Source organism: Echinops telfairi, unplaced genomic scaffold, assembly GCF_000313985.2.
Source record: "Echinops telfairi isolate 266 unplaced genomic scaffold, ASM31398v2 ScPeMD7_3;HRSCAF=10, whole genome shotgun sequence".
Lineage (NCBI taxonomy): Eukaryota > Metazoa > Chordata > Mammalia > Afrosoricida > Tenrecidae > Echinops > Echinops telfairi.
This window is the reverse complement of record NW_022103899.1, coordinates 35713361-35739534: the sequence shown is the minus strand read 5'-3', so window position 1 is coordinate 35739534 and position 26174 is coordinate 35713361. Positions and strand designations below refer to the sequence as shown.

General features: G+C 41.9%; 1 protein-coding gene across 1 annotated transcript in view; it reads right to left on the bottom strand.

The window, feature by feature from the left end:
• Positions 1-26174, bottom strand: part of UNC80 (unc-80 homolog, NALCN channel complex subunit) — a 270330-nt gene that overhangs the window by 172417 nt on the left and 71739 nt on the right. The window contains exons 14-21 of the mRNA XM_045296777.1: positions 22808-22954; positions 18344-18491; positions 16198-16346; positions 14352-14518; positions 13481-13579; positions 7655-7863; positions 6258-6364; positions 3515-3611 (exon numbers count right to left, since the gene is read on the bottom strand). Of these exons, the coding sequence (XP_045152712.1) occupies positions 3515-3611; positions 6258-6364; positions 7655-7863; positions 13481-13579; positions 14352-14518; positions 16198-16346; positions 18344-18491; positions 22808-22954 (1123 nt within the window). The remainder of the gene's footprint in view (positions 1-3514; positions 3612-6257; positions 6365-7654; positions 7864-13480; positions 13580-14351; positions 14519-16197; positions 16347-18343; positions 18492-22807; positions 22955-26174) is intronic.

The window sequence follows — 26174 nt, the reverse complement described above, 5'->3', positions numbered from 1 at the left end:
CTTTTGTAGATTAAATGAGATATTCAATACATGTGAGAGACCTTACTATCTCTGAGTTTAAACCACCAAATTCCACCAAATTCCACTCCAGGCACAGAAAGAACTTGGAGGTGTGAGCATAGGACCAGACAAATGGCATCCAGCTCACTTAAGATATGACCACAGAGCACACTCACACTCACATTTCATTTTCAAAAAGTCACAATGGAACCTTAGAAATAGAAGAAACCCATTTCTAAAATGGGTGGTCTGAATACTAGATACGGCTGGGAAATCAGGAGGGAACCAATACAAAAGGACCTAAACCGGCAAAGACTGATTGTTAAGCTGACCGAAACCACAGGCTTATAAACTGGATATACAGCTCTGGTAGAGCTCTATAAAGCTAATTAATAAATAGCTAACTCATGTCACATTGTATTGCCATTGAGTCATTTCTGATCTGTAGTGATCCCACAGGGCAGAGTAGAACACCCTGTAAGGTTTCCAAGGCAAGACTCTACAGCAGCACAGTGCCATGCCGTTCTTCCATGGGAGCAACTTGTGGGCAAGCTGATGACTTCTTGGTGAGCAGCTGCATGTTTAACTCACCATGCCAACAAGACTTCTTAAATTTATGGTTACCAAATTAAAAATCAAACTCACTGCTTTCGAGCCTATTCTGAGTCATAACAAGCCTATAGCACTGGCTAGAACTGCCCCCGTGGGTTCCTGAGACTGTAATTATTTGCGGGAGTTGAAAGCCTCATCTTTTTCCTGTAAAGAGGCTGGTGGATTGGAACTGCTGACCTTATGGTTAGCAGCCCAATGCATAATGCATTATGCCACCAAGTTAGGACCCTTTAAAAAAGAAGGAAGTAATCACAGAAATCACGGTTACTTTCTTCAATAATATGATGAATTAAGCCTCTTTCCTCCCTATGATAGGGTTATGTAGGCGTGAGTGAGGCATTTATTTTTAAAGTCTGATTATGTTTTTAAAATGATTCGAATGTGCTCACTGATTACTAGTAAATTAATTGTACAATTGATTGGAAAACTACACCCACATATTGTTAATTAATCAAAGTCAACTAGAAATGGTCTAAGCATTATGTCTTTATAGTTGTTCTGTGCAGTAATGATATCAACAATTTGGATGAAAACACAAAGATATGTGTATATCTCTTCAAATGAATATAGTTTATGCCACATACTAGAGAAAAAAGATTCCGAAGAAAGGTTCAGAAGTCAACTTTGTTGTGAGTTCTATCTATTAATTTCCTTCCTGGATATGTGATGTAACACTCCCGTCTATAAAGATTCACTGCCTCAGAAACCTGTAGGGTCACTATGATTTAGAATGGATGTGATGGCAGTGGGTTGGTTTTGGGTTTTGGAAAGTTAGTGAATGAATACAATTTTTTATTTATGTAATGAAAAAATCAGTATTTCTGTGCTTAAGTGTAGCATGATATTTATTCATGATTAGCCAAAGCTAATCCAAAATTCAATACAAACAAATTATGTGGGGTGACAACAGATAATAGATCCTTAAATTTATACTTGCTGGATTCAAGGAAATAAGTAGTTATACTACCTACTATATACCAATTAAAGTCAAATATATTTCATCAGATGTTTCACATTTTGTAAAGCACATCATCCAACTAAAACACAGGGTAGACGGGAATCAATATGGTGATAGCACTTGAGCCTCTTCCATGTTAAAAGGAAGAGAGAGAGAAAGGAGGCACCAAGGATATTTGGCCAGCAGAAGAAAGAACATACAGTGGCTGGTAGGTAAAATCAGTATCACACTTGTGTGTCTTAACTAAGGGCAGAGAATCAAATTCATGGATGTATATATTTTAAGAGGGTAAGGAAAGCCTTTCTAACAATTAAAGCTGTCTAGTTCTGGAATAGGTTGCTTTGTAAAATAAACTCCCTTTCAGTAGAGGCTGGCTGGCCACCTGTCAGGATGTTCGGAGCAGAATCTTTCAATGGATCGGTGGGTGGAAAAAGGATCTCTACAGCTTCCTTTGGGCTCTCAGATTTTATTAAAGCACAGCAGCAGAAGGAACGGTGTCTTACTGTTCTTTGCAAATCCAGTGCCTACCCATGAGCACAGTAATACTAAACTAAACCCACACCCATAGCTCTTGAATCACTTCTTCACAAACACCATCATTCAAAGGCATCAGTTCTTCCTTGGGCATCCTTATTCATTATCCAGCTCTCTCAGTCATATGAGGCAATTGAAAATATTGTCTCGGATATTTTTATTTTTTAACACCTTTAAAGGGTCTGGGGAACAAGTGATTGCATCCTTTGATTTCTCATCTACCACGGGCATTGATTATGGATCCAACTATTTCCAATATCCAAGGATTATGGATCCTTGACTATTTCAATCTCATTTCCATTTTTCATGACGTTGCTCACTGGTGTGGCACTTTTGTTTTGGGAAAAACTGTGTCTTCGCTATGTTGCAGTGTAGCCCACCATGGTGGTCTTTGATCGGTAGTAGTAAGTGCTTCAAGTCCTCTTCGTTTGTAGCAAGCAAGGTTGTATCATCTGCACATGGAAGGTTGTTTCTGATTCTTCCTCCATTCCTGATCCTTCTTCGTATACGCCAGTTTCTCAGTTTATTTGTCCAGGGTACAGATTGAGAATAATTATGGAGAAAGGATACAACCCTGACACACTCCCATTCTTATTTTAAGTCATGCAGTGGTCCCTTATTCCATTCAAATGACGCCTCTTGGTCTATGTACTGCTTCTACATGAGCACAACTGAGTGTTCCAAATTCCTATTCTTTGCAATGCTAGTATAATTTGTTATGAGCCACGGTGTCAAACCCCTTTAATGCCCATCAACAGCGCATAAAGTTTCACTAGCCAGGTGGTTTTTAGAGTCCATTGCTGAGTCTTTCCTCCCAGTCTAAAATTTCCACTGGAACCTGGCTGCGCTGCTGATATTTGAAATACTTTGCTCTGGTTCCTTCTGGAACCCCAGTAGTATATAAGCCATCATGGGACAACTCACTGATAGTCAAGCGGTGGATGTGTCTGTTAGGTACCATCAAGTCAGCCCCCAACTTACCAACTTATGGCAACTCAATGCACACCCTGTCTGGTCCTGCACTGTCTGGTCCTGTGTACTGATTGGATCCTTGTGATCCATGGGCTTTCCATTAGCAATTTTTGGAAGTAGATCACTAGGCCTTTCTTTCTTAATCTCACAACTCTTCTAACATCCATGCAGCATCATAGCAATATGCCAGTCTCCACTTAGAGAGAGGTAGTGATTGCAGTGCCTTGGCGAGGAATCAAATCCAGATTCCCTGCAGCGAAGATGCAAATTCTACCACTGAGCCATCAATGCCACCTAGAGTAGCTACAGGTGGTATTAACATACAACAGCATATGATGGAGACATTAACAAGAAAAAAGTAGAACTAGAAAGTAATCGAATTAAACTTGTTCTGTGTGATGAGAGTTGAACGGACTATTATGAAAATGAAACATGTACCAAGCCTCTTGAAGAAATTCTCCTCTTCATCTCTCCCATTCTCCATTCCACTTCCTGGGCCACCTTCGGATAGCTTCACAGCACTAGTAAATTTGACCTGAGAAAAAGGAAAATCAGTTACGCAAATTAAAAGGCGGCTCTCTGTGGCTACACAGACCTCTGCCTTGAAACATGTTTAAAATGTGGAGCTCACTTCAGTCCCTCTAGCTCCCACATCTCGTTCATCAGTGTGCTTCAGCTTCTGTGCTGGAATAGACACCTCTCCAACTGGGGTTAGAATGCACTCAATGGCAACCATTTGTTTTTTTAATAACTAAAGGGATCCTGGTCCTAAATTGAACCTGAAGTAATCAGGCATTAACAAATACTTTACTGGACAATTGAAGTATTCATAAACGTTCATTGCAATGAAGTTCAAGCTCAAAACTCAAGGCATAGTCTTTCTTTACTAACAATAACACAATTGAGAACCAGAGCGAAGTGAAAGGTAGCTGTCAAATTGTGTCCCCACACCAAATATGCCGAAGTCCTCTTCTACTAACTGAGGATTGTGGTTTTATTTGGAAATAGTATTTTTACAAATGTGACCAGTGAATATAAGGTCACGCTGAGGGAAGATATTCCCTAATCCGACGTGACTGGTGTCCTTAAGAAGAGCCACTTAGAGAAGACACAGGGAAAAGGTTTGGAGGAGGCAGGCACACAGGGAAGACAAACACGTGAAGGTGGAGCCACGGGTTGGAGTCCTGCAACCACAGTCAAGGAAGATACACATGAGAGACACAAGATCCACAAAGAAGATACACAAGACAAACGCAGCTAAAAAGGATTCTTCTGCTAAAGCCTTCAGAGAGAACAGGGTTCTACCAACCTGTCATTTCTGGAGCTTTCAGGAGGCCTGTTGGTGTTGTTGTGAATGGGGCTACTTACTACAAAGTCAGCAGTTCGAAACCACCAGACAAAACATGATACTCTCCTAAAGAGTTACAGTCTCAGAAACACATGGGGCAGTCCTACCCTGTCCTATCGGCTCCTTATGAGTTGCAATCAACTAGATGGCAGTGAATGAGAGCCTTCAGGATGGTAAGAAATGAAGTTTCCATGGTTTTAAGTCATCTAATTTGTGGTGACTTGTCTGCCAGTTTGTCCTACTGTGCTGGCTTGTGTGTTGCTGTGATGCTGGAAGCTATGTCCCTGGTATTTCAAATGCCAGCTGGGTCACCCAAAGTGAACAGGTTTCAGCGGCGCTTCCAGAGTAAGAAGGAATCAGCTGTCCAGTTCAGAGGAAATAGCCAACCCCAGCCACGGAGTTTCCAATGGCCTCGTATGTGTGTGAAAGTTGGCCATTGACTAAGGAAGACTGAAGAGGCGTCAGTGCATTTGAATTGTGCTGCTGGAGAAGATAGTGAAAGTACGGGATGATAACAGGTCAAACAAATCTGTCTTGGAAGGAGTACAGCCAGTGTGCTCCTTAGAGGCACGGATGGTGAGACTCCGTCTGTTGCTGGAGAAGGCAGTAGTACTTGATAAAGCAGAGGGCCAGCATAAAGAGGAAGGCCTGCAACGAGATGGACTGATACCAGGGCTGCAACAATGGCTCAAGGATAGCAACGAGTGTGAGGATGGTGCAGGAGCAGGCGGTGTTTTGTTCTGGTGTGCATGGGTCCGCTATGAGTCAGAGCTGACTCAAGTCACCTAACAAGTTTGTGGTACTTTGCTATGATATTCCTCGAAAATGAATTCAAGAGCCAAATAGAATATTTTGAACTGCTAACTCTAAGGTTTGTGGTTCAAATCCACCAGCTTCTCTGTAGGAGAAAAAAATGAGATGATATGTTCCCCTAGAGATTTATAACTTCAGAAACATTATGTTGTTATTGTTCAGAATCAACTCCATAGCAGTGGTTTGAAAGAACTTGTGTGCATTAACTTAAGGAGTGCATTCTAATCAATTGCAACCACTTTCTTTTGGCAAAATTGAAATCTGAAGTATCTTCTAAAAATCTGTAATGTTGCGATAATCTTTATAGAATTTAAAATCAGTACTCTTAAAACAGATCAGATAAAAGAAAACTGGTTTTAGTGGGAACCAAAGAAGGAAGAATTAATAAAGTCATCGGTATAAAAAGATATGTAACTATTATTCTACACTGAAAACTTGGTGCAGAAGTGAACGGGCCTTGAATCAACCTCAGGGGAGACTCTGGTAGAAAACAATTTTTACTGAGAATCAGTACCTTTTCCAAATAATACCCTACTACAATGTTCAACAGAAATGATTCTGAATTTATTTTTGTCAAGGATGGTTCATGCAGGTGGTGCCAAAATAGTGGGGTGGGGGCAGATTGAAAGGCGTGTATGTGTCTGTGTATGTTTTGATAAGCAAAAAGATCAATATTACTGGATTGTTTAATAGAAGCTTGAGATAGCAGGGATTTCATAGGGTTGTTAAAAATTAACCCATATATATGTAGTACAGATTTATATCTAAATTTTGGACACATTTTTCCTTTCCTTTCACTCAACATCAAATCCTACAATTGCTCGTAGTTGAACATTTTAATTTCCATTACTCTTTCAGGTTTCCCAGTTTTGTTCAACTTGAGAAGTTCTTAAGCTGCCTTACCCCCCACCCCCGCTTTGTGTGTGTGTGTGTGTCTCCTCCAGGTGTTTGGCATTTCTCAGCCCAGCCTTCTCCCATCCGTGACTCCAACATCCCTGACATCGGTCATGTCCTGGTTACCTTAGAGCTCTGCCTGATGAAAGACAGACGGTCCACAGAGCTGATGTCCAGAAGGTCCTCCACACCATCTGCCAAGCCCGAGAGGGAGGATCTTTTCAGCCAGTTTCCTATTTGATAATTTTTTTTAAAAGTTAGACAATTGTAGGACTTAACCCCGAATGGATGAAATAGAAGTGACAGCATGTAGGCAGCAAGCAATGGGAGCTACGTGGTTTGATAGAAACAGAAAGGAAGACACATTGCTTTCAGGGTACATGCTTTCCGTTAAAATGTTGAGTGTTGGGATTGGGAAAGTTACATGAACAAGAAAGATCAGAAGGACAAGAGGCCAGTCCTTGCCAGTGAAATAGACCAGCATCCATTCACAGAGCATTAACAACTTTCCCACTTCCCATTAGGTGCTGTTGATATTATATCATACATGTCTCACATTTGTCCCTTCCTCTTCGCAAAGTCACCACCAGTTCAAGCTACCTGGACTATGAGACCCTTTTTCACCTGGTCTGCTTATCCACTCGAGTCACCTCCCAGATGTCTTCTGTGTAGGAATATTTTAGAAAAGTGTATGCTATTCCCATTCAAAATCCCAACTCTGCTAACTAGTGCTGAAAGATGGCGCCATCAAGTGCTTAACCTGACCTGTCAGGGCATTTATAGTCGAAGCTAGTGTTTCCAGAAGTGGGTGATACTGGCTCCCCACCCCCGTGGGGGCCACTGGAATGATCCAGGGGGCCACAAAAGCAGATCTGTACGGTACACTTTATTCTGGATTATGGGATATTATACAAACATTTTTAATTGACCCACCCTATGCATCTGCCTTTGTCATTCCAGCTCCCTCCATCCTCTAAGACTCTTGCACATTTTGTTCTTACCACCTCGGTGTCCTTTTCCCATCCTTTCCCTGATTGTCTTGTTATGCAACGTCACTCTCTCCAGGAAGCCTTCCCTGATTCCTGGCTCCTTTTCTCCAATTCGGTCAGGTATCATTATTGCACCATGCATTTTTACTCCATAAAATCCACAGAATGCAATGTACAATTATCTGCCTTACTGACTCCGGCCAAATGAGAGTGCAAGTCTGGGGAAGTCGCAGGCCATGCATTTTTGCTCACTGTCTAATCCCTAATGCCTAAAAAAGTGTTTTCACACATAGAGGCTCACAGGAGTAGCTCAATAAGTATCATCTGGGACACACACACGCACACACCAACAACAGTGACTGGATGAATGAGTGCATGAATGAATGAATGAGTCAGCTTGGACCTTTGGCGTGGAAGGCTGTGTGTCTCTCCCTCCCACTGTGTCTGCACGGCTCTGTTCAGCTAGTGAGCTGATAGATGTAAGGGCATGGCCCGGATAAGAAGGTCCATAAACAAAGACAGACATACTTTTACCTATGGGGAGTTTCAGCTTCTTCCGCAGGGAAATGCGCCGGGACCGGGAGCGCGCCCGCTGGTCGGAGGTGGTCCCCGAGTGGGCCGTGGTGCACTCCGAAGTGTCCTGCTCCGACTGGCTGCTCGTGTCACTCGCCGCACTCTGGGATTTGAACATCTTGCGCCAGAAGTCTTTGCGTCCCAGGTTGGCCCCTTGCAGCTGCTCGTCGCTGTAAGCAGCAGGGGATGGAGTTAAGATCTGACGACCTGTGTGGGCGTCTCAGACAAGTCTTCATGGCAAAGGCGCCTGGGCGCACCACGCAGGGTGGTCCTCAATGGACTGGGTTGGGTTCTGTTCCGGGAGTGGAAGAAGGGAGACCAAGGCTGACTGAGCTGTTCTTGAAAAGCTGCCCTGGTCTCAGCTGTCAAATTGCGGTGATGAGGGGTTTTAAAATTTTCATAGAGAGACCAAATATGACGACAGGTGGGTGCCTGAGTGTGAGTCACAGTAGCAGGAGCACTTCCGTGTCAATAAACATCGAACACTCTTAAAGCTCCTGTGGCTTGGGTACAGTAGAGAACCCACACTGCACCCTGTCCTAGTTTGATGCCGGCTAAAGAGCCCCTTGGGACATACACTGTAAATACAAGGCCGGGAAGAAATCTAAACGGGGTTTCACATTTTAACCCTAAGCCTGAATCCGTACAACAAATCATACTGCCAAAGGAATTTTTGACTGGAGCGTTGTGTTGGAGAGAAAAAATACAAGGGGCCCACTGTATGCAGATTTAGTTTAATCTCCCTAAGAGTCAAATTAAGGTCAGTTGCAATGGAGTATTATCTTTCTCTCATTCAATTGGCAAAGATGAGGAGGAGAAAAAACAGAAAGCAATGGTCACTCTTATAAGGACAGTGAGGGGATAGAACGCTTAATTTCTCTGCAGGTAAATTATTGGTATATTATCTAAAGCTTATCTGTAGAACTGACAAAGAAACTCAATTTCCAGGAAGTTATCACAAGGAAATGACTGGACAAGCTATTGAGATGTAGATAGAAAAAGGTTCAAATACTCACTGAATTATTAGTGTTCAACTCTGAAAAATCGGAAACAAGCTAAACGGTCTACTCTAGGGAGCCACTTAAAAAAAACTGCTGCACTTCCGTTTGATACCATGCTCTGTAATAAACAGTGTGTTTTAGGGAATTATTGATGTGGGAGATTTTCATGATATACTGCAAAGTTGAAAGGCCATCATGCAATGATTTAAACGGGATAGCATGTTCACTTTAAAAAGCACACATGCAAATGTGTGCATGATCAAAAAGGCAGCCACCAGTCACAAGGATAATCTATAGTTGGCAGCATTGAGCTTTTAGAATGATTGCCCTACATGCTTTACTGTGCTTTTCCACGTTTGTCATTTGGGCGACATGTTTATTTAGTGATGTGGAAAGTAACACATGATGAAATTTGCTTACGGGGGTTTAGGTACTGATTTGCTTTGAAGCTTTAAGAGTGAATCTGGAATCTACCCAAAATGTTACTCAAAACCAAAAAAACTCATTGCCATCAAGTCAGTTCTGACACGTAACGATCCAATAGGGCAGGACAGAACTGGCCCTTAGGGTTTCAGAGGCTATAATCTTGAGAGGTACAGAAAGCTTCATCTTTCTCCCTAGGAATGGCTGGTGATGCCAACTGCTGACCCTGTGGATAGCAGAGCCACATGCAGCCCCTGAGACCACCAGGGAGCCTCAACACGTGACGATACTGTGCGAATCATTCACTTCTCACGTGATTCAGATTTTATCTCCCCCAAATTTATCCAGAGTACTGCGAATCCTTTTTAAAAAAAATCATTTTATTGGGGGCTCGTACAACTCTTATCACAACCCATATATCCATCCATTGTGTCAAGCACATTTGTATATTTGTTGCCATCATCATTCTCAAAACATTTGCTTTCTACTTGAGCCCTTGGTATCAGCTCATTTTTTCCTTTCCCTCCCTGTCCCCGCCTCCCTCATGAACCCTTGATAATTTATAAATTATTATTATTTTATCATGTCTTACACTGTCCGATATCTCCCTTCACCCACTTTTCTGTTGTCCGTCCCCCAGGGAGGGTTTTGTTTGTAGATCCTTGTGATTGGTTACCCCTTTGTACCCCACCTTCCCTCCACTCTCCCAGTAGCACCACTCTCAGCACTGGTCCTGAAGGGCTCATTTGTCCTGGACTTCCTGTGTTTCCAGTTCCCATCTGTACCAGTGTCTAGCTGGATTTGTAAAGTAGAATTGGGATCATGAGCGTGGGGGAGAGGAAGCATTTAGAAGCTAGAAGAAAGTTGTATGTTTCATCAGTGCTATACTGCACACTGACTGACTCATCTCCTCTCTGAGACCCTTCTGTAAGAGGATTTCCAATTGCCTACAGACGGGCTTTGGGTTTCCACTCCGCACTCCCCCTCATTCACAATGATATGATTTTCTGTTCTTTGATGCCTGATACCTGATCCCATGGATACCTTGTGATCACACAGGATGGTGTGCTTCTTCCATGTACTATGAATCCTTTTAATGGTTCTTTAAATCAGGGATTCTGTTGATCAAATATAGTATAAACCCAAGTTGGCTTTCTAGAATTTGATTTCTCAGCTACTTTTTCTGAAATGATCACAGGTCGGGATCATTTCTTCCCTTTGGAAATGTGCGCTGTCATGACAAGGGGATGATTCTGTGAGGTAGTCGGATAGGGGGCTGTTCCTCTCCATGCCTAGGGGCCCCCTACAGGAAGTTGGAAGCTGATAAAAGCTAAATGGCATGCTCCAAATTCAGGCTCTGAGCCAGGAAGGGGCAGTACAGCTAGGTGGGCGGTACACCTGGATTGGTCTAATCTAGGCCAGGTGGGCTTAATTCAGCCAATGTGGTCAACCATTACCATCGCCACGCCTCTCAGTGGAAGGCCCTAAAAAGGTCAGAACAAGACCACCTTCTCTTTTCCTGTGTTGCCACAATGGTTCCTCTCCCTCTCCTTCTCCCCTTCCCCCACGTCCTCCCCCTCTCTCCTCCCTCTCCCCCCTTTCCCCTCTCCCCCATCGGCAGATCTCTGTGTGGGTGTGCAGTGCCAAGGGGGTGTTTCTATTCTGTTTACTCTAAAAACTGAAACTTCTTCTATCCTTTATAAAAACTCAGTTGGATCACAAACCAGCTTTGGCCTGAATTTCTTTCTCATGGGAAGCCAAGAATCGATGTATTTCCCACCCGAGCAATCTAACAATTACATGCTCTGAATACATCAACATCCAGGAAGTTATCACTTACCAGCTTTCCTCAACAACATGTTACTCAGCTTTGTCCAATGGGTGTGTCAGTAAGGGGTTTCAGAGAAACAAGCAAATAAAACTGCTTTTAATAGTATTCCATTAATGGGACTGTTCTCCAAAAAGGAAGGACAGGAAGAAAGGGGGAGAAGCTAGTTGCTGTCAGGATCTAGCAAGTAGAGCAAACATCTACCTCTCTCCTGTGTTCAGCAGAGAACATTGGCATGCTCTCTCCCTGGGTCCTCTCGGATCAGGCAATAGTTCCCTATTTGGCAGCTATCACACCCCTCCAGGTGGAAATACTTTCATAGAGCCATAGTACAACATGGAAAAAGACCAGACCTGTTTCCCCGACAGAGAAGTCAACTGATGTTTACACAATACTGAACAAAGAGAATAGTATGGAATCTAGAAAACAATGATCTTTGAAGAAAGATGGTCTTATTTTTTTTTAAAACTTGGTTCCCTATTGGATCGTTCCTATGGATTGGATTAGCTCCATATTTGTTTTGGGTTTGCTTTTTTGGTGGGGAGATATCCTTCTTTCTTTATGGATAGACTGTCTCTGTGCAAAACCCTTAAAAGTAGTCTTAAGCTAACTATAGAACGTGGTCTTCTACATAGTTTTATGTTTCCTTAAAGTTTGTCTTTTGATTTTTATTATGTTTTTAAAAGATTCCTAAAAGGAAAAATAAAACTTTAATTTTGAGAAAGGAAATAAAAATAAAGCTTACAGGGTTAATGATAAACTGATATCATTTTATTTCATCAAATTTGTGAAATATCTTATGTTTTCATACAATGGGCCAAGCTTCACGTACACGTTGGATATATGTGGCTGTCACTAGCTGTGTTCTTGTCAGCTCCTGACTCAGGGCAAGCCACACACAACGGAACAAAATGCTGTCCAGCCCTGCAGATTCAACCATTATCATCTATAGGGTTTCCCTTGGCTAATCATTTTGAAGAGAGGATCAGACCTTTTTTTCTAGACAATTTTTCTGGAAGATTCAACATCACAAAAATATGCAAGTATAAGTTTCTACTGACAGATGGGTGGTGACTGAGCATGAAGTGCATTGGCCAGGAATCAAACCACGTCTTTTATATGAAAGGCAAGCATTTTATCATTGATGCACTAATCTAGTCTCATTAAGGCTATAATGATAAGCAAAATCCACATGATCCCAGGAGCTGGAGGGGTTTTTTTCCTTACCTTTCCCTTGATATTCTCTACCTACATAGGGGCAATCACTATGATGCTGAAGTCCTGCAAGGACTGTGTGGGCTTTGCACCCTTAGAAGGTGGTGTTTATTGTAAATTACCATGATGCTGTGTGATGACTGTGCTTCTCTGGATTGATGTTCCTGATGTAGACAGAAGAGATCATAATGCCCAGAATGGTCCTGTCTCACAGGACAATGGTTTAATACTAGAAGAAGGTTACAGGGAATAAAGCGATGTACTGAACATAATGTGGATGCTCTACCTAGTGATTGTACCACTTGCAGGTCGTAACTGTTCTCGGAGAAGACTGCGTATGAATGACCCTTTCATAGAAGTAGACCATGGTGTTAGAGCGACAGTATCGCCTTTCTTCAAGGGCCCTAATTTGCAGATGTGTTTGCCTCTGCCATTATAGAAAGTGAGGAGACACTGATCTAGAGAACACTGGAATGGATTTAAAGAGAAGATCAAGTTGAAATAAGGTGAAATCAATGTTTGAGCTAAAGCTGAACAACAACGACAAAAGCTTTGCTCACTTTTTTAACAGTAAATTATAATTGAGAACATTGACAGCCATTCAGACCTTTATTAGGAGAAGGATTTATAAGGGCTTTATGTTAGAAAGTAGACGACTGGCATGACTACTCCACCTATTATGTGTGTTAGGAGCTCTGGCAGTGGAATGGGCCGAGAGCCGTGCTGCTACCCACAAGATCAGGGACAAAACCGCCAACCGCTCCGCAGGAAAAGGTGAGGTTTCCGGCTCCCGTGAGCCTTAAACCCGCCGGGCTAGTTCTGCTTTGTCGTAAAAGGTTGCGATGACCTGTCATTGACTCACTGGCAAAAAGTTGGAGTTTCATATACAAAAGGTACCCACCAGAGTGCACAAAATAGAAGTGAGGAAGCGAGGAAGTTAGGGAGACCCTTTTAGAGCACGAGGTTGCTGGATTTTTGCTTTGGGTTTGGAGAGGACAGTGACATCGGAAACACAGAGTTTCAAAATGGAAAGACAGTCGTGGATTTCATTTGTTGAAGTGGGCTGTGTAACTATAGACACTGTGCTTACAAAAATCCCTCCAGACTCCTTACTCCTCAGAACTAAATAGTGGTCTGAGACTCTGTAAAGTAGGACTGAAATGCAGATGATGTCATAGTGACACGTTCATTTCAAACACATGAAAAAACACACATCAAAACGGGGGAGAGAAAAGAAAGAAAGAGGCCCGTTTGGGAAAGATGGTCTCCCAGTGGAATGACCTCGGCCCACTGCAGGGAGATGAGACGAGCACTACTTACTGCTCTGGAGTCTGCGAGGGGCGGCCAGACATGAAGCTGCGACACTCCTCGGGTGCAGAGGGCACCTGTCCTTTATCCACAACGCTTCCTGCCTCTGACCTATCAAAAGGTGCATTCCACCAATTACAGCAGAACAGGAAAACCAACAAACCACCAAACTAGTCATCATTCTCAATGCTTCCTAATATTGCATTAAAGAAAACACTGTTCTATACAACCCACATGACTTATAAACTCTATGTCACTCTGAGACTAGGTTGGATGACGTTTATACTTACCTTTTTCACATATACCCTATCTTGCTGCCTCATGTCCTAACAATATCACCTTTATTCCCTCAAGCATATTCATTAACTCTAAGGAAGATTTTAAATTTAATTGTTCCTTATAATCTTTTTAAGTGACATTTTATATACAGTATGTATGAAATCCATTCATGTTTATTAGAAGAACAAAAATATCAAGGTCCTGCTCAACAATTTTTTTTTTTCCCCCTTTTAAATTTTCTTTTAGGGAAGGGGTTCTTGGGGATTTGTTCTTGGTTTTTCTTTTTTGGAAAAAAAAATCTTTAGAAATGACTAAAACACAGGTAACGTTTTACCAAATTATTAAAAACCATAAACGACAATCAAGTATATGAAAGGACACAACCAAGTCCTGCAGAAATGATACTTATTTGACAGTACCTCCTTCCTTTTCTAAGCTGTGGCTGAAGACCACTATATATCCACCAGGTATATGCTCATCCCTGCCCAGAAGCAGCAGTACCTGGAGAACCCCCCTGGGCCGGTCCAGCAAAAGCCCGGGCTTTTTTTTTTACTGACCTAAGGCAAATACATACTCATACATTCAGAGAGCCCAAGCCTCCAACCTTTTACCGCCTGTTGACTTAGATTCCTGTTCATTCTCTTCCACCTTCTTCCCTGGTGCTAATTTCTCCGCACTGTCCAGCAAAGCACTGAGGGCCACTCTTCTGAAGACATTCCCATGAGCCTCTTTGATAAACTGGACCAGCTGGCGGATGTCACAATACAGCCCCTGTTTGGAGGCAAGAGGAAGTTTGGAGGAAAGAATGACAGTTGTGGGGTGACATAGGAAGAAAGCTTAAAGGCAATTTCCTCAACTTAGAGAGCCTTGGATTGTAAAAGGAAGCCACTGAGTCCTGATGAAATTGATGGTGTACTGCCTCCACACTATTCCCGTAGAAACATTACAAAAACCGTGCCTGTCATTCTCAGTACAAAAATGATGGTCACAGCCTTCACATTTGGGAAGCTGACTGAGTCATTAGAAGGACACCCGTTTACATGGCTAGTCATTGGGTTCCCAGCCTTGAATTTTCTTTCTTACATTTGGGTTCTGAAGAAACGTCTGTAAAGGAGAAGGAGTCAAAATTGGTTTTAGATGAGAAATTTCAGTGTCTGTTCAGCTTCTCCAAAGTTTTTCCATCACTGTAGTGAAACATGTTAAATCCTAGACACTTGGCGAGCCCAAGCCTCCAACCTTTTACCTCCTTTTGACAGTGCAATCCAACAAATCCTAACCATTCAAAAGATGATACCTTTTTCTGGATAGATTTATCAAATAATATGCACATTGCACCTCATTTGAGCATGAACTTGGCCATGGATTTAAGATTATTCAGGACTAATTAAAGAGATACCTGGGTGGACAAATACCAATATATATATACACATACAGGGTTTAAAAAAATACTGGCTTTTTAATTCTAGTATTTCCACTTTTTCTTTCCCTCTTTATAAAAGTAGTTACTGTATTCTTTGCCTCAGAAGATGTGTACAGTAAAGCAGGGTATAGAACCCTAAAATATATTTACCTTGATGACTTTGGTTATCAAAACCTAAAACCATGGGAAAATTACTAGAAAAACTTTGAGAATTGGTTGTAGTGGACCTTTTGGTTTGGAATATTATTTTGTTTATGTCAAGTTCAGTACTTTGTTTTTGTTTTTGTCAAGTTCACTGAATGGTGGCAATGATTTAGAATACATTGAATATTTCCTTGATTTGGGTAGTTTAACATAGTATCCACTAATGCAAACAGCCTGCCAGTGGGGCCTTGATCTCTCACTGATTGGTGACAGAGAAGTGCTTATTTGATGATGTGGAGAGATCTGAATTCATATCTGATCTAGATGCTGTAATCTACAGTATTTAGTATTCCAAACTATACTCTCTTTGGTAGCAATTAAGCAGCAACCTTTTATAGCCGGGTTCTTATTCCCACTAGCTGTGGCTTCCATGGTTTAATTAACACAGGCTTTTATAAAGTGTAGCTGCAAGACCACAAGGTGCGATGAAAGAAAACAGAACCAATTTCAGCAGCATATTTGCATTAAGCTTTGAAAGTAAATAACAGTTTAACATACTGCATGGTTCAATGTTTTAAAATATTTTTATGAGCAAACCCACTGCGTTCTAACACAGTCTCTGTGAAGGACTCGGACCGTCTTGCACTTTTTCCACCAACCATCACAGACTCTGCGGTGGAAGAGAACAATCAATTGACCTGCAGATGGGATAACGAGCAAGAGCAAGGAGGAGAGGATGACTAAGGTTTCACTGTAAGTAAGTTGGGACATTAGGGAACATAGATGTGCAGACTTTAGACGCAGGATTTTAACCTCCGACGGCACCGCCTCTTCTCAGAACAGAGGCTGAGAGAGCTCCTGTAGGAAGGAAAGGTGAGCTTCTCACCAGGTTTTCAGGACTGTGCAGCTCATGTGTGGTTGAGGCGCAGCGTGTGATGAGGGACTTAAACATGGCACTGACGATAATGCCTTCCACATTTTGGGCTGTGGATTTGTTGTCCACTGTGGTGAAGTTATTTCCAAACCCAGCCTTGTCTGGAATGCAAATGCACACATTAAAAGCAATCTTTCTATTTGGTTATAGAGTTGAAAGGAATTCTGAATTAGTTGGTAACCAGGAATTAATGAAAGGGTACAGAAAATAAAAATGAGGGGATTAAAGGCACACCCAGTTGAATCATTTCTATGTGGATTTAGGCATGAATGAACCCTCTTCTTTTGATCGGGGTGGTGGAGGTCTTTACTATGAAATAGCCAATCTCATCTATGGAATACTTTGATTGATAACTCTTAGTAATGAAAAGGGAATCAACGTTTAGACCTAGAATTTTCTTTTCTTTTTTCCCCCTCTTTTGAAGAAGGTGTTTGTGTAAAGCCAAAAAGAAAAGGATTTACTTTATTGTCTCTCGCTGGAGAAGAGATGAATTGATTCAACCTTTGGGGTGGCGAGGAGTGCTAGCTTCTCAGTGGGACTAGTTGAATCTGTAGAGGAGGGGGACTGACCAGGTACGGTGGGGTTGACCAGGTGAGCTGGGTGTAAAGAGAAGGACTAGGGAGGTCTGTGGGACATTAACTCAGGCACTGAGCTTCTAGCTAGCTCTCAGAGACTCGCTGGGCACCAAGACTGGGAAAGCCTGCAACACTGCTGGGAGGACCCCTTCTACCTATGCCATGTCTGAAACACTGAGGGCGGAGGTCCTGGAACATTTGATGCAGCTTTTCCCCAGACTCATGAGACTTTCTCAGTAGAGGTTTTGGGAGTTTCTAGTGTACTCCTGCTGGCTTGTGAACTACCAGTGGGCTGCCGGGAAGAGCTTGTGCGACTCCCAGATTGATCAGATGGGACTTGTGCTTGGCGGGTTCTCTGGTACAAATCTCATGAGTTCCATGAGAAACTCAGCATCCTAAAGTAATACCTTATTACAAACTTCTCACTGACTGTGATGGTTGATGGGGAACTGTCTACAGAAATGATATGCTTTATTCTCTGCTTATAGTTTACATCTCAAGCAGCTTTTAAAATGCCTTAAAACCAAAAAGTAATTGGTTTTTAATCCTCAATTCTCTTACAGTATCTCAAATACAGTTCTCACTCAATGCATTGTTTTTTTATTTTGTAACAGCCCTGGTTTAAAACCACTTTGATCACCTAGATTATCTCCAGATTCTCTAGAGAATCAATATTTCCTTTTCATGGGATAACCAAACAAAAATTAAATAAGACATGAAAATGGCTCCTACATCCATCAAATGCATTTTCATCATAAGCATGTATTATATATTACATAAATATTAAATATCTATGCTAAGAAGTGATTGCTTCCCAGCTTCTCTAAGTTGCCCAGTTTTCTTAACTCAGGCTTCCTGCATCACTTTCATTCCATGACTGTATTTCCGTTCAAATGGTATTGAATGCAGTTGGCATTCTGATTTATTACAGATGCAATGGATTGCTGTTCACTTGTCTCCCCATGCAATGTGGGTCTCGATACTGGTAGTTTTCTTAAAGCCATAAAGATATAGTTTATGGACCTGTCTACAGGTGCATTTACTGACCTGAAGAAGTTTAGCATATGTGTATATCAAAACAGTATCTCGATCACGTGTACTGAAGTCATGGGAGTTTTTTCATTTTCTATTTTATTTTGTAGAATTCTGGCTGGCCAAGGATAGTCTCTCATACTAGCTGAACTGTAAACCATTAGTCCCTTGGTCACCGCATCAATTGTTACACAACAGAAGATCACTTAGAGAGAAAAAGAGTGTTGCAAGAAGTAATATCAGGTGAGGAGGGCACACACATTGTCAGATTCTCCCTCCCTGAGGAAAGTTGTCCTTAGAAAGCCACCCAAATATTTTGTCAAAGATTCTGCAAAAGCTTTCCCTGCTGATATTCTATGACACCCCCTTCCCCCACACCCCCTCCACAGGTTTTTCTCTAAATTATCTCCCCACACATTGACTAAGAGGAGCACAGTACTACCTGCTCCATCTCAGCAAGTTCTTTAGAAGGCAGGTGCAACTCTACTTACTGTCTGTGACTGGCTCCATACAAAATCCTAGCAAAGCATGCAAGAAGTCCACTACATTATTAAGCGAGTCCTTGTTCACATAGTCCCTCATGGTTTGTCGGAACTGCATCTTATCTAGCTTGTATAGCTTAGTGAGGCAGTTCTGGGCCTGCAATGAAGGAAGACAAGTGAAAAAGTCACAAGTACCAGTTTACATGACGGATGTCATTAGTTTGAGGCAGTGACAGGTCCCAGTGGGCAAAGGCCTCCATCCTCCCCTGATGGCCGGTAGCAGCCAAAGCTACTGACCCTGTTGTCTGACCAAGAGAACAGAGGGAGGCTGAGCAGTGAGAAAGAACGAGAATACTTTGAGGTCTGCTCCTCTAAATAAATAGATAATAAATTACAGGCCTAATGCTGGTCACAGAGAAAATTCAGTATTTTCACAAAGAGCAATATTGTAAGATCTCAATGAAAAAAGTTCAAAGTGTCAAATTTAAGCCAGTGGTAGGATTGGGAATCCACGTTTAGAAAACATTAAAGGCTTTGTGCAGTGGGAAGAAGCACACCACTCTCATGTTCAGCCATTTGGAGATTAAGGAGAGGTGATGGTTGGGGAGGGGCCATGGGAAGTCAGTATCCACTTCTTAGATAGGCAGGAGGGGAACGTCCGTGAGACATTTCAGGGACATACAATAAAGATGAGTCTAATTTGCTTCTTTATCTATGTGTATGCATTGGAATTTGAAAGTCTACTTTTTAGATCGAAGTTGGCTTTTTAGATATAAAAGGAGAATGGCTGGGCCCTGCTTCTTAAAATTGTATGTCCTATGGCTCAGCATATAATTTTGCCCTGTGGCAAAGGAGAAGGAAATAATTCCCACTATCAGGACCAATAAATTCAGAAGACCACAGACAGATAGGGAATGTTAGAGAGCCTGCTAGCTCTCTCCTACCAGCAAGAGAAAATTAAAACCTACATGTGGCTTTACTATTTCAAAGATGTTTCGAGAACATAAGTGCCTCACAAAATTAACGTTCAAACCATCTATGTAATGTGGGCAGGTACCTCAATAATACAATGAGGACATTGAGACTCAAAGTAAGTCATTTTTGTTCAAGTTAATACAACATACATTTCACCAAAGCCAAAATTAGAACCCAGGGTCTTGCCTCTTAATCCATGATTATTTCTCCTAGGATGTAAGTAACCTTTTAAACAGTTCAAATAATGATTATTTGGAAGAAATTTATTTAGATTCCACCCACATTCCAAATGGATTTAAGATGATCAATAAAGGATATTATTGGTCTCTTAAAAATAATGTTTGAATAAAAAGGCTACAAGAACATTCACAATAATGGAATTGAATGGGGACTTGACAAAGGAGACTGTGGGTCTGGGGAGAAGGGTTATGATCAAGAAGTAGAATGACTGGAAGATGATTACTTTAAGTGAGGGGAGAGAATTTTGGACAATCAGGCATATGCATGGAAGTCAGATTAGGCAAGGAACCCCCTGAAAATGTATGGGCCATACTTGATTTAGTAAGCCTCCCAAATTGATGCACCCATATTGATGGGCCCTTAATGTGGCCCCAAATAAAACATAAATAATATTACTATTTTGACCAATCAAGTCCAGGGGAAAATTCTTGGAATTATTTAGGGGAGATAATATAAATGGCGGCACCTGGCAATCAGAAGTAGACTTCTTGCTATGGCCTTGTTAAGTTATAATCTCTTCTATTTGCATCCCAAAGTCAGGTAGAGGTAATTTGTTTCCATTCTTCCTTAACTAGACCCCATACCCATTGTTGTTGAGTTGATTTCTACTCATAGTGACCCTATAGGGGAAGGGTCGAAACTGTTTCACAGGGTTTCTAAGGCTGTAACTTTTACAGAAGCAGTCAGTCTTGTCTTTCCCCCACAGAGAAGTTGGAGGGTTCTAACTTCCAACCTTTCAATTAGTAGCCGAGTAGCTAACCCCTGCTTTCAGATGATTAGAAATTAGGGATTGTATATCCAGAGAGGTTACTGGTTGCCAGATCTCAAGTAAGCCCATTATTCTCTGTACAAGAGAAAGGTTGCTTTTTAAAAAATGAAGGTTGCAAATCACTTAGATTAATATTTATCTTTCATAAAAAATACACATCTTATTATTATTGCATAAAGAATTTGCGAAGATTTCCCTTGTAATGTTTACAAGGTGTTTTAAAATCATGAGTTGAAAAGCCTAGAGTACAAACCATCCTATCTTGTCAGCAAAATACATCAAAGAAGGCATAGCTCCAATTTATTCTTCAAAGTCTGTTAGGACATCTGAATGAATTAACTTAAGCAGAAAATCGAATATCAGACATTAAATATTTTGATTCTGGATGAAGAGTTAACCTTCTCCAAGTGAGATATAAAATTGTTAAAAAGTGGATTCCTTTTCAATAGTTGACGACTCCTAGCTAATGATGAAGGAGGCCTCACAGCGTCATGGGTTATGAGTTCGGATGCTAACCACAAGTCGGAAAGCACCAGGCACTCCGTGGGAGAAAAAGGAGGGTTTCTTAGATTATTCTGATATAAGAAGCATGAAGGATTACATCTGGAAATTTCTAGTAATTTTGATGAAAACGATTACTATAATCTTTAGTTTCTTAAAATAAAGACCGAGAAGGCCTGATCTAGTAGTGATGGCATTTTTAACATTTCAAAAGTTAAATAATTTCTGAAAATTCAATTCTAGAAATATCTGAATCTTTCTAACTGCTTGAATTAGACATTTTCCCAGGAGAGTTTCTCAAATGCACCCCTCCTGGATAATGCGTTTACTGAGTAGGAATTAACAAATATAATTTCTATAGTGAGAATTGAACTGGAAGACAGGACAAGAGAGAGAGAGTTTCACTTCAATTAACAAAGGTGGAAAGGCAGGTGGAAAGCTAGCTGGACACTCTGAGAGGGAACATTTCATATTCTTAGGGAAGCAGGTGTGATGGGCTACACTGTAAGGTGGGTTCGGATCCAACGAGCCCTGCTTTTGTTGATTCCAGAGAGAGAGAGAGAGATTCTCATTATCCAGAGCAGTTTTCTTCTCTAGCCATGCTTCTTATTATATTGCAGTGTTTTGTTGAATTAAATTTGTGTTTTACAGGATGAATGAGGTGGTGTATTTAACTTTGATGGGCCTTATTCACACTATTATGTGAGATTTCAAAGTCAAAGATAAAAAAATCATATATACATAATGGAGACAATTTTAGCTTTCTATCGTGTTATTAACTGTTACAAATCTAGATAATGGTCACCATTTTCAAGTTCGTGGCTTTATGAATAAATTACCATTGCAATAAACTCCCATGTACACATAGTAAGTGAACAGAGTACAGCGTAATAGAGAAGAAAAGACTGAAAGGAGGAAAGGTAAGAGACGGCAGATACACAGACAAAGAGATGATAGGTAGCGAGCTAGCTTGATCAAACAATGAGAGGAGGGGAGGAAGGAAGGCAGGAAGTGGAGGGAAAGAAGAGAGGCGGGTTGGGAGGGGAAGAAGCAAGCAAGGAAGGAGAAGGAGAAAAAGGAAAAAGGAAAAGAAGAAAGCAGTTCAGCATGCTAATACTGTGTGAACATTTCAAGTCCAAACCTAATGCCAAGAATAACGGACTGGCATTCGATTTTGACATGATCCTCAAACTCTGCCAAGATTTGCCATGGGGCTTTCTGGATTCAAATTTGCATCAAACCCTATTTTTAAGAGAATAGTTTGGTTAGATTTCTGTTCAAACATACATCTGAGACAACTGTCCCAGCTTAAACAAGTCTGAAGGGGAAGGTTACAAGCAGCAGGGCGAATGGAATGAGCTGGAAATGAGACTACATTCCATCGCAGAAGAACGCCGGCAAGCCCAAACACAGAGTTTCAGGTTTCACACAGTTCACAGGGACATGATCTCAAATATCTAGACATTAAGGTTACCACTCAAACAAAGCAGCCAGAAAAAGGGCTAGCTACTTTTACGGTCCCCTTTTGTCCCAATAAGGGCCATTTTCCATAAGTAAGTAAGAAGAGCAAACTAAGTCCTAAACTTTGATTTCTTTCTCTGATATGAAAAATTATGCTTCTCCTGTTCCCAGGTAGGTGATTAAAATGTAATCTGCTAAAGGCCATCTGTAGCTTGCTAAATGCATTCATCGTTGCAAAGTCTTTAAAATTACAATTCATAGTTTCTAATTTTATATATCCTTATACCAATCGAGAGTTGGCCAGAGGCAGGAGGCAGAATTTTTTTCTCAATTACGCTTTCATAAGCCGGAGTCTTAGCTGCCTTAAGGTTATCTCATAGAAATTGTCTGCCCTACTAAAGCCACTGTCAATTATGGCTATGATTTTTTTTATCCAGGAAACGCTGACCCTCATTGTCAAAGGACTCATCCCTAAATTGGAGGTTGGGAAGAGGGAGAGGAAATGGAATCGACTTTAATGCTCTTACATTCTCCCGGAATACCTGGTGTCTCAGACGATCTCCAGAGAGCCCTCGGTGTCCTTCTCCACAACCATAGGCACACCCCAGAGACTTCACTATCTTTATGAGCATGGTTAGAGCAAGCCTATGGTTGCTGACAGGTGTGCTTTCCTCCTGTACCCATCACCAAGAAAGAAAGAAAGAAAGAAAGAAAGGTTTGTCAACTCTGCCACTGAGGCCCCTTGGCTACTAAGCGTCTAGTTTAGGATTAATCCACGTTTATACATTTTATGGTGAACAGCTGCCATGTGGGAAAAAGTGCGAACTGTCAAAGGCACACAAAGTCCTCTAGCTTTTCAAGGGTGTAGTGCATCACTTAAAAGACTAGGAAACACTTCCCGAGGAAACTCACTGTCAGGGAGTCAACTCGAGTCATGGTGATGGAGGTCACCTGGTGTGCGTTTCTGAAGCTGTAAATCTCGGCAGGAGCAGAAAGCCCCATCTTTCTCCCTCGGAGCAGTTGGCGGTTTCCGCTTGTTTACCTTAACGTCTAACCCACTGTGCCACCAGGGGTCCTTACTTAAAGAGTTGGAAAAAGACCATGCTTGCTGATTGAAAAGTGGATCATTGACAAGGACCTGTAGGCTTTACAGGAGGAAACTGGGTGACTAGTGAGTCGACAATTACTTGACAAGACCTAACAGCTTATCAACAACTAGGGCTAAGGTTATTAAGGAAGAGCTCTTGAGTAAAAACATGCGTCCATACCCCTGACGGACTAACACAATAACTACCTAGAGAAATACAGGGAGGACTCTGAGCGACCAAGGAAAAGGTGAATAGATTTTTCCCTCAGCAACTCTTGTTGGCAGGTTTCTGATAATGGCAGTAGGCAAGGATGTCTGCTAGAGTTCTGAAATTTTCTAATCTCTCGGCAGCTTCTGCTGTTTTGAGTGAGTTTTCTATTTCTATCCTTCAGTGTAAAGAACATCCAAATCCTCACAACTGGACCAATAGGTAGCATAGTGGTAAACGCAGAGCAGGATGCACTGGCCAAGGATTTCATCTTGCTTGGACCCACAATAAATGCTCATGGAAGCAGCAGTCAAGAGATCAAGCTACGGATTGCCTTGGGTTAGCCAGCTGCACAAGACCTCTTTAAGATGTTGAAAAGCAAGGAGTTTACTTTGAGGACTAAGGTGGGCCTGACCCAACCATGATCTTTTCAATAACCTCATATGCATGTGAAAGTTGAACATTGGAATAAGGAAGACTGAAGAATCGATGCATTTGAATTATGGTCCTCTCAAAGAATATTCAAAGTACCATGGACAGCCAAAAGAACAAATCAATCTGTCTTGGAAGAAGTATGGCCACAGTGCTCCTTAGAGGAGCTTGGTGGAGGGTCCGTGAAGAGGAGGGAGGCCCCCAACAAGGTGGGCTGGCACCATGGCTTCAACAATGGCCTCCGACAGAAGAAATTGTGAGCATGGTGCAGGACAGGGTCGTGTTTTGTTCCATTGTACTGAGGCTGCTATGGGTCAGAACTGACCTGATGGCACCTAACAACAGCATACGTTCACTGTGCTGTAATTGTCACGTGCAAGCAAAGTGAGACTATATCGGTCCACATGAAACACGCAACTTGATTCTCCCCTTTGAAGTGTAGTAAGAAGCTCTCCTGTTGTGAATTATGCGTCTGGCTATCACTGTCTCGTTTGTTCCACATGATCCTTACTGCTATTGGAGGATAGGACTTCCAGAAAAGGAATTTCTTTGAGCTATTTCCAAGAGGCATAGAGAGGCTGTTGCTCAGGAATGTTGTGGTCCTGTGTGGAAGGGCCATTACCTTCAGACAACTTCAGCCTACCTCTGGCCTACTACCTCCTTTCCACCTTCAAGGCATCCATCATGGATCTACTCTTCCAGTTTCTCATCCTTAATTGCATAAGACATTAGACAAGTTAATCAGTTTCACTGTGTTTTAGTTTCCTCACCTGTGGATTGAGGATATTAACAGCTGCCTTCTCCACTTTACAGGTTTACTGTGCAGAACAAATGAACTAATGAATAGGAATTGCTTTTTAAATTGTTCCTGTAATCGTATGATTAAGTGGACACTTCAACTTTGGGACTATACACATAGAAACTTTCTTGCACTATAGGAAGATGATGCTCTGACCGCTCCAACATGGTAAAATCCCTTCTGTGATACTACAGAGTGGGTTTTCCTTTTCGGATTTGTAGGTTCAGGTAGTGAGTGTGGTGTTGGTCCCACAGATTGAACTTTCAGAACCGAAGCATTCATTCTCTCAGCTGCAAAGAGTGCTGGTGACTGACTGCTGTCAGCTGTTTGCTTCTCTAGAAATTGCCCACCATTAATGAGACCTGCCTAGCCCAATGTGGTGCCCTTTTCCTGGCCCAGCCATCTGCCTTCAAAGGCAGAAGAGTGCACAGATGGGAGGAGAGAAAGTCCACCCGTGTGCAGCTCCTGTGTGGCAACGACACTAGTGCGCAGCATCTTCTGGTGCTCCACCCTGCTCCTTTCATACCTCACAGACCTTGATCCTGACAACATGTCCCTGTGTCCCGCTGCACACGTATCTCCACATCCTGGGAACCCTGCCGAGGATTGCTCAGAGGGTAGGAAATGTAGTGAAAGGCTCAAACTTATTAGTAGACTAATGTTATCATTGTTATTTGTACTAATTCAGAAATAATTTATTTTAGTTTTGATTCAAAGCCTCATTCTAAACTATATTAGTTGTATAATTTTGGACAAACTACTTAACCACGCTGTGCCCTCCAAACCAACACTCATAATATTCTTGCTGTTAGGGTTGCTGTGATGATGACATGAATTAATAATGTACTTCATAATAGCTGGTACCAAAAGCCTAACCCATTGCCTTCAAGTCAGTTTCTGGCTCAAAGAGTGACTGCATGCAAGATTTCTGAGACGACCTATTTACAGGCATACTCATGCTCGACCTTCTCCTTTGGAGCCGCTGGTGGGTTAAAACCACCCACCTTACCCAACACCCATCCCACAGTGTTACCCGGGCTCCTTAAGACGAGCTAAGTAAACGTTATTATAATTTCACAGGAGCGGAACACTGATGTCTTAAAGGACACCTGTATGCAAATTAGAAGGTGCACCCCATGTATGGATGGGTTTAGAAAGAAGAGAGGATCTCTTTGAGGAGATGCAGTCCCGCGGGTAGGCGACTTGAGAAGAGTTCAGGATGAGTTTCAGAACGAATTGGTCCATTAGCTGAGGAACGGTGTGTGATACACAAATTGCTTACAGACATATAGACATGCCTCTTCAAAGGCTGCCGTGGGCAAGAGCTTACTTAGAAAAATGATGTACAGAAGCAACAAAGCCCATATG